Below are 12970 nucleotides of genomic sequence, written 5' to 3'. Positions count from 1 at the left end.
CCTTAGGTCTGATTTAATCTAACAAGGTGTAAGGATCACACTTAATTATTAGACTGAAATTATTATTGCAATGGTTTAAAATTTTGTAGTTATATACAGTAAAAATGTGTGTGTGTATATATATACATATATATATATACATATATATATATATATACATACATATATATACATATATATATACATACATATATATATGTATATATATACATATATATATATATGTATATGAACATTATTTCTTATAAAGAAATTGCCATTGTTTTGCAAGCTGTCTTGGTTTAATACAGTCTTGATGCATTCACAATTTCAAGTGGCCATTATTGATTACTGCACTGCATTTGAAATTACTAAGTATTATATTTCATGCAGTCAAATTAGTAATAGGAAATGGATTCCAATATCACACAGCATGTAAACAGTCTGTTTTATTATTAATATCATAATATATTAATTCTATAATTATCCTTAAAAAATTACTATTTTATTATTAGTTGGATGTGGTTATTTGGGCTGTACACTTGCAGACGTTCCCTGAATTTATTTGCTCATGGTTTATGTGCGGCAAAATACTGCCCAATGTGTTATTAATGTATATTCTCCCAACATGGAAACCCTGTTATATATCAACATCATTTAATAATCCGTAGACTCATTATTATTATTATCGTTACTACTATTATTATATTATTACGTGATTATTATTATTATATAATAATCAAAAGTACATGATTTAAATAAGTAGCACAGCTTAACGTTACAGAAGAAAGTAAAAGGATGGTTTTGAATAAGCCCACCTCTATTATTGACCCATTTTTTTGTTAATGCAGTTGCATATAAGGATGCGCACGGCCAAGCCCCAATATCGTCCGCCCAATGAAAATGTCCGAAGCAAAACATTTCGCTCAAGTAGATAAAAATAACCTCATATCACCTTATTCATCATCTATTTTGTGATGGAGACCCCCCTCACCTTCAACCCTCCCCTCCCCCCACATTTCAAGATTTCCACATATGCCACTTTGAAGGATTATATACCCGAGAAACCAAGATAATACTGTATAAACTATTGCACATTGCTTCTATGGACTTTATACCAAATTACAGTATTAAATGGTACCAAATGATATACTTTCAGAAGAATGTTTTGGCGACATGTGCAAACAAAACTGTAATTACTCCAAATCTTAAATCCCACAGGAATCTTGCCTCTGCATCACTCGCCTTGGTGTCGTCTTCCAACTGATCATACGTGAAGCATTTTCCGGTTGATACCGGTTTCACTTCAAACCTCCGGCTCTCACAAAAATCCCTCCCAGTCGTATATAATATTCCGATTTTTGACCCTTTTAAGATTGCATCACTGCAACTGTTCCGCATACCATTACAAAACTCCTCACACACCGTGAGTCGCTGCTGGTTATAAAACAAATGCTGATTCGGGGCACAGATGTAACACATTAGATAATTGAGGTATTGTTGGCATTCCTTGGTGGCCCCTTTCAGTGGCTTTACTTTTTTGAATATGGAGATTAGCTCTGGATTTCGGCAACAGCATTGATCCTTGTACCAAGTGCAATTTGAAAGGTTCGGTTGTTCGGTTGGTGCTCGGTTGTTAAAAAAGGTACAATAAGGTTTTTCCTCTTCACAAGAACAATATTTAACCGTGATAAATAATGTATATACGCCAATCAAAAGAGTTAATGACTTATTAACAGTCATCGCCATTTTAACTCTAAAAACGTTTATATTGTTTACTTAAATAAAGAAATACGGAATTCAAGCTAGGCCAAATTAAGGCGTTTATAACCGATGCTAAGGATATGCTAAGTACGTCCACCAAGCATCAGTAAGCACTCACTCGCCTCCGGGATGAAACGGCTAAGATGAGAGCGTTGAACTTATCATTAAATTTGTTCCTTTTCAGCTGTAAAAATGTTCAGTAACCTCAATCATTGGTAAATAGAAGGTACTAAATAGCACCTGATCCAAATTAACAACAAAATTGTAAAAAAACGGTCCACATTCATCATCCGACAATAACTACGAAAGTAAGCACGGAGAATGATAAGTAAGACGACTCAAGGAGGAACTAAATCCTAACCTTCAAAACCAGGTTTGTAATACTCGCTTGGTGGCGCTAACACTTCATTCCAAACCATAGCTTCGGTCCCACAAGTATAATACTGAACTTAGTAGCCGCACTATTTATTTTTATTTTATTTTTTCACCATACAACGAAGGTTGCAACTGACAGAATTATAAAATAAATAATATATATAATATAAATAAATAATGAATAAATATATATATATATATATATATCGACAAAGTTATATCAATCAGTCTAAAACGTGAAAGAGTTTAAAGTTTACTAAAAGTTAATTTAATGAACAAGAAGTGAAGTAGTTATTAAAATGCTGTTATAAAAAGAATATAAAATTAATTTCTTCCAAGTTTTTTTTTATTTTTTTTTTATTTTGAGGAACGGGGCTCAAACGTCTGTTCAACTAATTTTTACACATTCTCTCTCCAGTTCATTGTTTTTTATATTAATTCTCAAACATGATAGATACGAAATAAGAAATACGAAATACGAAGAACTTTATTGCAATCTCTCATTAACATTACAGAATAAGTCAAATCAAAATTGAAGTTTAACGAAAGGGGAGAAAAACATTAAAACAACATCACAAACACACCACAAACACATAAAAAATACAATAAATCTACTATAAGGCAATTTAATTAGGGAACATTAAGTTATGTATTCAAGTACAAAAATAAATAATTTGCTAATTAATTAAAAATTTATATGACATTTTATTTACAATTTAAGTTAAAAAATTATTGCAACAGGGTATCAATAAGACAATTCGGACCGAAACCTAAACCAACCAAAAACCGACTCGCGAAAAATAAGAAGAATAACTCACCTAAAAAAGACCTCGCCAAAGAGGAGGGCCCGGGTGTACAGGGACGATTTATCAGTTATTGAATAAACCAGCATTTGTTATAATTCTGTGAACGCTCGGTTTTTATTCTAGGGAGATAAAATTCACGTTGACACCTTAGGTTGTAATCATCTCTCTAGCGTTAGGCAGAAGATGATTTAGCCTATGCGTTGAGAATTTGAGCTTCTGAATAGTCCCTGCACAACCGGGTGCGCCTCTCTGATAGTAAAGAGATATTTAAAAAAGACCTTGCACATTCGTAGTTAAAACCAGATAAAATAACCCCTAAAGCCCTACGTTGGATTTGTTCAAGTTTTATACTTTGTGTTTCAGTGATACAAGTTCCCCAAACTGGAGTTGCGTATTCTAAAACGGGACGTAGGCCTCACAGAAAAATAATAGCGAATCATACCCGGGACACGTAGGCCAGATCTACGTAATTGTAGATAATAATAATTATGATAATAAGCGGTGACTTTGTGGTTAGGGTGGGTGCCTACCTTCCAATCCCAAAAGTCTGGGCTCAAATCCTGATACATCAGGGTTTTTACTCCTGATAACTAAAAACAAATATTCATTCTATCCCGTAATTTGCGAGTGTATTTGCTGTTGAACAGAACAGAACAGAAAACTGTAAATAAATCAATATAGTGTGATGATTGTTGAAGATAATGATCATGGGCGTAGTGTTGGTGGGGGTGGGGGAGCTGTTGTTGGGGGTGTGGATGTGGAATGGAGATATAGTTCCGCATTCTCAATTTTCGCCCCAAAGCAATCTGCGCCCATGATTGATGATGTGACGATGACAATGACGGTGAAGTGGACGATGTTAGTGTTGATAATGATGTTGATCGTGTTGGCCTATTAATGTTAATCAGGAGCGGCATATATCGTTATTACAGGATTGCTGGTGATGAATACAGCTTGCATTGGAGTGGAGTTTTTTAGAGTTGTTTAGGTGCTTGCCTTCTAATCCCACGGTTCTAGGTTCAATTCCTGGACTTTTTCACAACCAAAAATAATTCCAGAAGTACAAGAAAGTTGCTGCCTACTGTGCTTAGGTGACGTATCTAGCTGGATATTTGGAATGGGGTTGGTGGGGTCACGAAATTTGATGAAGGAGGGGTGCTCGAGGATAAAGTAGAGAAGAGCCAGCTGGCAAAAGAAGCTTATGGTGATTTTATCTACTTTAGTCTAGAAAACTGCGTTCTAATTAAGTAAAACACGTAAAATGGAACCAAAGATCACAGGCATGAGACGACGCGGGAATAAAAGGTCAGAAAAAAAGTATTTTTAAAAGTATAGTTGGCGTGTGTACTTGCTGTTAGATGTAAAGGAAATGAATAAATAAATAGTTGCAGCTGCTAATTTTTCCACATAGGCCTAATGTATTAGCAAAATTTAATAATATCGCTCTTTAAAATAAATTACTTTATAGAGAAAACCTCTGCTAATTACAGAGTATTGTACATTTCTGAACTCACTACAATCCCATCTCTGTCAGATATATTTAATACTATAAATATAACTTTTCCCCATCTGCTTTGCAATCTGCTTGTGTATGACTATAATATACATATTATGTAGACGAGCAAATTTTAACTTCTATAAATGTAACTTTTCTCCATCTGTTTGGCGACAATCTGTTTGAGGATGACTATTAGCAGACAGGCAAATATCTATTAATCTGTTTACGAGAAAATTTTCTGGATTACATTGTATGTAATGATTTAATGACGATGGGAAAATAAAGGTGTTTGTAACCACACACAATGTAAGCCACGCCCCGTTTGATATTTGCATTTGCAAATAGAGATTTGGGTTTCATAATTCTTGAGTTGGCAAATTTTGAGTCTTAGATTGCCATTTCCGGCCATCTAGAGGTGCCATGACCATAAATTTTCTTAAATCAGCCCCAACCATGATGGGGCTTCGGCCTACGTAGTTTAGACCCTCTATCAGTAAAAGTCCCTCTCTGGGCTTTCTCTATTACGTGTGAAAGTACACATGTTTTTTCTTAGTATAATTAATTATGCAAAATATTTTATTATAATATAGGAGTATTGTAAAATTTTATATCCAGCTTGTTAATTTTTTTCACAATTAGCACTTCATTTGCATAAACTGCTCTTTAACATAAATTATTTAGAAGAGTGATTCTAGGTAGCAGTAACCTCAATAATTTTTTTGGACCGAGCTGATGAGACTCAACCATACCTGAAACTACGGCGGTATAACCTGAAACCTTGTAATTTAATATCAACAGAGGCTATAATTCTGTTCCAATTGGTTGGCAAACGGTTCATAATTAGGTGGATGGGCGTTACCGTATGTATTATTAATTTATTGTTTATATACAATTAGAAATATAGGCCTACTGTAATCCGGAAATATGATCCGTCTGTGGACATCATCAAGTGGGATGCTTCTGTACTCTATACGGTTCGAACTTCTTTGTGCCTTTAGAAATCACAATTCTGGTCACTGTGTAAAGAGGTTTTCTATATGCCGGCAAAAAAGGGTATTATATATATTTTCATATCACTAGTCCGTAACGCTAAGTGGGTCTGGTAAATTTGGAATAAATTCTTCCAAGGAAATTATTTTGTATAACATAGGCATCATCATAGTATGCTGCAAGCAGCAAGGACATATATAAATATAAACAAATATGGTAAATGATAAAATCTGTTCCTAAATTTCACCATTGTTTCTATCATTTATGTTTCTGATATATGGCTGGATCTCATTAGAGATATACAAATTCGATAAGCAACAACTAAAAAGTAACTGTAAGTAAACAGCCAGTATATATGGGTTTGACATTTAAATTTAATTTGTAAATGAATTCGAATGAATGAGGTTGGTAATTTATCTTTTCCTTTTCATTCTGTTATAGCTTTGTAATATTTATATTTTATAGTCTAATCTTTGTTTGTTTTGTCTTTTTTTTTCAATTTCTGCATTTAACTTTTTTACTGAAATATTATGAGTATTATGTCAGTTTTTATCATATCATTTATCATATCTTTTTCAGAAGATAATGGCTATCAACAGTGAATTAATGATTGCTGATTATAAAAATGGCAGTTTCAACCCAGCTGAGTTGTTTCCGTACCAGCCTCCAAATTGGGCTAACTGTCTCAAGCAAAAACCAAAGTTTCGAGTTAAGGTTGGTTATTGCTAACATTGCGTGCAGAAATTTTAATTGCTTTGAAGTAATTTTCAATGTAGTTCTTTTGGTACACTGTGGTATACATTTGTACGTATATAAGGCGCCTTGTTTAGCGAACCCTCCGACCGCCGAAAATGGTAATTTTTAATAAAAAAAATGAACATTTTAGTTTTGGCCAGTTAGCGCACCCTCCGCCAACGAGTAAAAGCAAATTTCATTAAAAAAAATAAAATGTTATATTTATTTTTTTTTTATTGCGCCCTCCTCTCCCATGAAATCAATATATAACAATAGGCCTAAAGTCAAACAAAATTTTAAATATCAGTCATTTCTCAGTATTAGTAACAAGAAATAAATCGTTTTTCACAACAACGTAATTAATATGTAGAACCATATGACATTAAAACAATGAATGGAGAAAGACCTCCATTGGTGATGATGAATAGTTCTTAAAGGAAATACAAATCGTCCCCAAATGTAGAATTATCTTATTGACTTGATTTTCGATTTATGTTTTTTATAGCTAATTCAACCGAACACTCCTATTTATAAATGGAACGTGCCTAAAGTGCCTGTTGGATTTCAACTATCAGTGAAACGAGATGATATGACAGGAGTTACATTGAGTGGTAATAAAGTAAGTAAAACTTCAAAATTTTTCATTCGGGCATTTGTTCAATGCTACACCAGCCAATGTATGATGGTAACCACCGTGCTACGTTACTTTTTGCAATACGTCACCCTCACCAGATTTGCATCCTATCCTCCAAAAAATACTAGGTTTTTTTTTTTAATTATTAAAACCTTATTTTCACACAGGAGCTTGTCTCACCCAGAGGGTGCTATTCTGCAAGGCCGTGTTGCAATTGTTAAAAATTAAAATGAAACTTAGACAGCAAAACAAAAGAATTCAAAAATGATTAAAGCGTTAAAAAACAAAGCTGTTAGAGAAGAAAATCAGTGTAAATGAAAAATCAATTTACAAAAATGTTTTGAATGACTTAGCATTTGGTGCATCTCTCACTTGTTCCTCAAGACTGTTCCATAAAATAGCTCCACGATAACAAAGGATTTTTTTTATATAATGAGTATGTGGATGATCAACTTTTAAAATATCATTTCATCTGGTGATGTAATTTTGATTTTTAAGTGAGAAGCGCTCAGTCAGGTATGATGGAGCCAGGTTGTGAAAAATTGTATACATGGTTACAGCTTCATTGTTACATAATTCGTCGTCAATTTACCTCAACTTATTTGCTCATCTTCTCCCAAATAAACTTATCAAGCAGACACACACTAATTTATTTACATAAATTATTATTATGCCACACAGACTCTAAACGGCGTTTAATTCAATCTCGAATCCCTGTATTTTTCTTATGTCAGGCTCGCAAACTTGAGTTCATATTCGGTGAGGCAATTCATCAGAAATGCGGAGCGGTGATTACAACGGGCAACATGCAATCAAATCACTGCAGATCAACAGCTGTAGCCTCCAAACAACTAGGGCTGGAGTCCCATCTCCTGATAAGATCAAACTCTTGCGTAAGTTCACTATCTTCATCGATCACATAAATCTGGTTTCCATAAAATCGCTACACACTGTTGCTACAGCATTTTCACTGCGTAGATGTTCCCATCAGACATAAGAGAAGTTTTTACATTATAACGTTTCGCTAACGATTTATCAGTTATGCGATAACAACATATTTTGACAAATCAAATCAGATGACGTCATAATCATGGAAAACATTAAAATCGTAGTAGTATCAACGATTTTATCGTTTTTCCATGATTATGACGTCATCCGATTTGATTTGTTAAAATATTTTGTTATCGTATACACGATAAACCATTAGCGAATCGTCCTAGTGTAAAAACTTCTCTTATTTCTTTTATTTTCTATATGAACAATTGATTTTTAGCTTTTTTATCGTTATCGTTGAAGTATAAACAGGCCTTAATGGACCTTTCCCCGAGTGTCAATCAAATTTAACAACTGACCAATCAGAACAGGGCTAAGGATAAGGGCATGTCTAACAAGCACAGGTGTTGTCCCACAAACGAACCTGTGGGAGTACATTTAATGCTGCCAAGGGGCAGGGCTTAGCGGAAAAGGTCCGTTGGGAAGGCTACCAAATCATCGACCGACCAATCAGCCTCGCCAAAGGAGTCGGTGGTAGCCTATAGCAATGTTATGGGAACCAGGCTCAACAAAGCAGGCTTAACTCTTGTCTCTCCATCCATATTATGACTTACAAATTTTCATGTGCTGTATTTTTAATTCAGTATTGTCGATTTGAGGAGTGAATCATTTTATTAATCAAAATTGCAGGGCGTAACCGGTGATGTATTTATGGCCCCCTCCCCCACGAGGGAGTGTCACACTCTTCTCCGCCTCATGGTTCAAAAACTGGGGGATAAGCAGCTTCCCCCAGTTGAGCCGTGATGTTCCTGAAAGGTTTACTTACTTTTTTGTTTGCTTATACCAGCGTGATGAATAGATTCAATCATAACGTATGTTTTGAAAATTTAATATTCTAATATTTTCCTTCAAAGATTCCAGAGCAGATTAAAACGGAGGGTAATATGTTCATAGATATGATGGTTGGTGCATCTGTATACTTAGTTCCTCCTAAGCCGTACATTAACACAACCAGAATGGAAAAACTAGCTGAATATTTACGGTAACACTTATTATCATTATTGTTGTTCTCTAATAGTTGTGTAACGTTATCAATTAATTGATTAGTTGAGTGATTGGTTGCCCGATCTATTTTGGTTGGTCTTTAATTGATTTATCATTCACTTGGTTGATTGATTGATTGATTGATTGATTGATTTTTCAGTTTATCATTCGTCTGATCTTTGGATTTGTTCGGTTGAATTATTGATTTGGTTGATTGGCCGATCATTCGGTTGGTTTGTTGAGTGAGTGTCTTAGTGATTGGCCGATCATTCTTTTGGTCTCTTGATTGATTGATTTGTCAATCATTCGATTGGTCGGTTGATTGATTGATTGATTGACTGATTGCATGACTGGCCGATCATTTGGCTGATTGTTTGGTTTGTTGATTAGTTGGTTTGTCCGATCAAATGATCGATTATATGATTAATTAATCTAAACGCCCCACTTTGAATAATCGCTCCCTCGAATAAACGCCCCCTCTTAGTACTCTTACATGGAATACACGCCGAAAGGCGTTTATTTTTTATAAAAGCCCCCTAAATGGCTGTAAACAAATCTAATTAAAGCAACATCACTCTTAACACATTCTACTAACGTTCTACCCCAGTATAATAGCATTATTTCTAAACTAGTTAGGAACAAGTCTTTATGATTAAGAAATAACACATTTTGAAGGTAATTATAATATGCTGTAGTTCCTCATTTACAGTGAAATTAAGGGCGTTTATTTGAGTGTATACGTATTCATTTTACGCAACGAAAATATATAAACCCCTCTCTCGAATAAACTCCTCTCAAAAACTTTCTCCATACGAAACGTTTATTCGAATAAGTAGGATATTTGTTTATTGATTATTTTCGTTGATTGTTTAACTGATTTATTGATTACTTTTAATCATTTTCTAACAGCAAATCACGAAACTTGAAAGCTTATATAATCCAAGCAGGGGGATCAGATACGACTGGTCTCTATGGTTACATAGAGGCCTGGCAAGAGCTTGTTGACCAGGTAACATCCTCTATCATTGTTAAATATATGCTTACATTGTTTATAACTCAGTCTGTTGTTATTTTAAACAATTTTTTGTTCAATGTTTTCTTACATCACTAGGCTATGAGCGTTTTTAAGATTTAAATTCAAATTTATTGTCAAAGAAACATTGATATCTTGTTACAAAAAAATATATATTAACGTTCATCAAAATATCAAAACCTTTGAAAAAACAGGCCTAGTATATTATTATGTCAATTGTGAGAATAAAATTGTTTTAGGGAGTTCTTGAACATTTTGATGATGTAGCAGTAACCGGAGCTAGTGGTGGAACAGCGGCTGGTATCGCAATTGCTAACTACCTCACAGGATCAAAACTCAAGTAAGATAAACATAAGTTGATAATATTTATTTCCATCCGTTCAAATAACAAATGCCAAAAACCAAACGAGGCACACCTGTTAACTACCACTACTACCCCAACTCACTTCACTCCGTCCTTCTTCAAAAACACACAATAACTCGCCCAGACACTTTTTATTTCAAAGAGGGGCACTATTTCCACTTTTAGTGTGGGATTTTGGGGACCCTTTTTTAGAGTCGGCATTTTCAGATTTTGTAATCCGAAATGATTTCACCAAAATTCACTGTCGGTCTACTTTTCACTATACATGTTACATTTGAACGCAGAAGAAACATATAATATTGAAACATTTAATTTTCAAATAATGACACCAAAGAAAATGTGACAACCCTCTTACTTTCCAACCACCACCTACTTTTAAAAAATGGTCCTCATATCCACACCCTACTCCGGGTTGTCACCAAAAATTAATCACCTCATCATTGGGCGCCCTGCATAATGTGTATAAAATACCATTGTGTTAACATTGGAGAATATATTATATGTTTACATTGAATGAAAATAATGGTGGGAAACACACACACACAAAAAATAATATCAAATAATAACGGCTCACCACATTTAACAGAAACGACCCAGAAATAAAAAGAAGAAACATGGATTGTCAAAGATAAATCAATCCGTTCACTTTGCCTCTCAGACATTAGAGGAGGATCCAGGGATTTTCGAAGGGGTGGGGGTTGCGAGGGGGGAGGTGCGTTCGAGAGACAACTCTACCCTAGGGTGTCCGGGAAATCTTTCTTTTCTAGACGCCTGGAAATAATCTATGAGACGTTTTGGGCGGTCAATAATTTGTTATTATTTCTTTCTTTTTTTCCTTACTTATTTATTTATTTAATTTATTTCCAAAAGAGGGGTGGGCGGGGCCGGCCCAGCTTTCTCTCTAAATCCGTCCCTGGACATAATAGACTTTATCATCTAGGCTTCTACTATAAAACGCCCTCCCTGCTTAGCAACAATAAAATGAAATAATAAGACAGTCATTGATGCAATGGCATAATTGTGGTTTTATACTATTGTTTATATTCAGCCATGACATTTTATCCTTGTAACTCATAAAACTACCGGAAATTTGATTTGTGCGCTGGTATTTACATTTTAATATTAAATTGTGCGCTGGTATTCACATTTTCATATTAAATTGTTGATTTTTTTTTATTATTGCTGTTTTATATTATTGCCGTTTTTTTATTGCCTTTTCAGTAAATTCTCGTTTTGCTTAATCATCCTTTCACGTGTTGTCATTTAAGTTTATTGCATTTATAACCAACCACATCCCATAATTCTATTATATAACTTGTACCGTTCTTACTCTTTTTAATTTGGTGCAAAATGTAATGTAATGTAAAAGTTCCATTTATATAGCGTTTATACAGGCCCGTACCGCGATTTAATTTGTGGGAGGTTCGTTTCAGTGGAAAGTGGACCCTTAACTCTGATACGCTGAAGAGCATTGTAAATATATATTTATATTTTATGAAGTTTTGTCTAATAATACCACTATTAGTAGGCCTAGTAGTAGTAATAGTAATAATAATAATAATAATAATAATAATAATAATAATAATAATAATAATAATAATAATAATAATGACGATAATGGTGGTGATAATTATAAAAGATAGAGTAAAAATATTAATAATATCAGAGAAGAATATTGTTCTAAAGCGACAAAAATTGTAATTTGTCCAATCAATATGTTCCCTATGTGTTCCATATGTGTTTGATCCAATGACAGGGGTAGTAATGTGAAGCGCTTAGAGGTTTTGTGCATAAATAAGAACGAAATATTATTATTATTATTATTATTATTATTATTATTATTATTATTATTATTATTATTATTGTTATTGTTATTATTATTATTATTATTATTATTATTATTATTATTATTATTAACGGCTTCGAAGTATGTGAAGTAAATACATGAAAGATAATGTTTTTCTCAAGTTTTATTTTTATGGTACTGATGTATCACACATATATAATTAGATCGCTATTGATTGGTGAAAATTCCTTGATAAATTCTCATGAGAAATATTTGGCGCTTCATTTTGACTATAATGGTAATATTATGATGATGAATCTTACTATATAAAGGTGTCATTTCCGGCCATCAAAGGTACTATTTCTTGAAATTTTTGCGCCTCAGCCCCAACTAGGTTCGGCTGAGGCTGAGGTGGTTTCGGACTCCCGGCTTTGAAGTTATACAGTAAATACATCAAAGACAACAAGTTTTATTTTCTATGATAAATCACACATATTAATTAGATCTCTATGGTTGTTGAAAATACCTTGATAAAATGATCATGAGAAATTTGTCGGCGATTAATTTTGACTATACATAATGGTGATGTGATGATGATGCATTTCACTATATAAAGGTGTCATTTCCGGCCATAAGAGGTAGTATTTCTCAAATATTTGCACCTCAGCCCCAAACATGGTGGGGCTGAGGTGGGTTGACCCTATATCTGTAAAAGTTCCTCTGGGCCACCTCTCTTTCGTATTCCTGGATCCGTCAAAGTTGAGTTATTATAATTATTGTTAGGCCTTTATTTATGATGTGTCTATTAAAATCTTCACTTTATACCCTCAAAACCGTCCTAAAACGTCCAGAATGCACTACCTGCCATGATGGGTCTTCGTCCTCTGGACCCCCCACCAGAGGTCTTGGCCCCTGGACCTACCCAGTGGCGTATCCAGGTTGGCGTGGGGGCGCACTCCCCCCACAAAA

At 34.1% G+C, this 12970-nt stretch overlaps 2 protein-coding genes across 3 annotated transcripts in view; one reads left to right on the top strand and one right to left on the bottom strand.

Moving 5' to 3' along the window:
• Nucleotides 1-263: 263 nt before the first annotated feature.
• LOC117120587 lies at nt 264-2098 on the bottom strand. The gene has a single exon (XM_033265618.1). The coding sequence runs from the start codon at nt 1726-1728 to the stop codon at nt 1135-1137; it is 594 nt and encodes a 197-aa protein (XP_033121509.1). The 5' UTR covers nt 1729-2098; the 3' UTR covers nt 264-1134.
• A 2886-nt stretch (nt 2099-4984) lies between these two features.
• LOC117120604 (bifunctional D-cysteine desulfhydrase/1-aminocyclopropane-1-carboxylate deaminase, mitochondrial-like) overlaps nt 4985-12970 on the top strand; it is a 9558-nt gene continuing 1572 nt past the window's right edge. The window contains exons 1-7 of one of the 2 annotated variants that reach the window (XM_033265635.1): nt 4985-5282; nt 5992-6126; nt 6653-6766; nt 7516-7674; nt 8689-8816; nt 9728-9827; nt 10091-10191. In XM_033265635.1, the coding sequence (XP_033121526.1) occupies nt 5271-5282; nt 5992-6126; nt 6653-6766; nt 7516-7674; nt 8689-8816; nt 9728-9827; nt 10091-10191 (749 nt within the window). In that variant the 5' untranslated portion in view covers nt 4985-5270. Of the gene's footprint in view, nt 5283-5340; nt 5476-5991; nt 6127-6652; nt 6767-7515; nt 7675-8688; nt 8817-9727; nt 9828-10090; nt 10192-12970 lie in introns of those variants that run through there. The other variant, XM_033265634.1, reaches the window with a different exon arrangement.

The sequence above is a fragment of the Anneissia japonica genome, unplaced genomic scaffold (assembly GCF_011630105.1).
Source record: "Anneissia japonica isolate Jap-2015-1 unplaced genomic scaffold, ASM1163010v1 scaffold3474_len973312_cov172, whole genome shotgun sequence".
In the NCBI taxonomy this organism is placed as follows: domain Eukaryota; kingdom Metazoa; phylum Echinodermata; class Crinoidea; order Comatulida; family Comatulidae; genus Anneissia; species Anneissia japonica.
This window is presented reverse-complemented; position numbering and strand designations above follow the sequence as displayed.

Excerpts from the sequence above, each read along its gene's own strand:
- LOC117120587 (XM_033265618.1), bottom strand. The coding sequence starts at position 1,728 with ATGGCGATGACTGTTAATAAGTCATTAACTCTTTTGATTGGCGTATAT.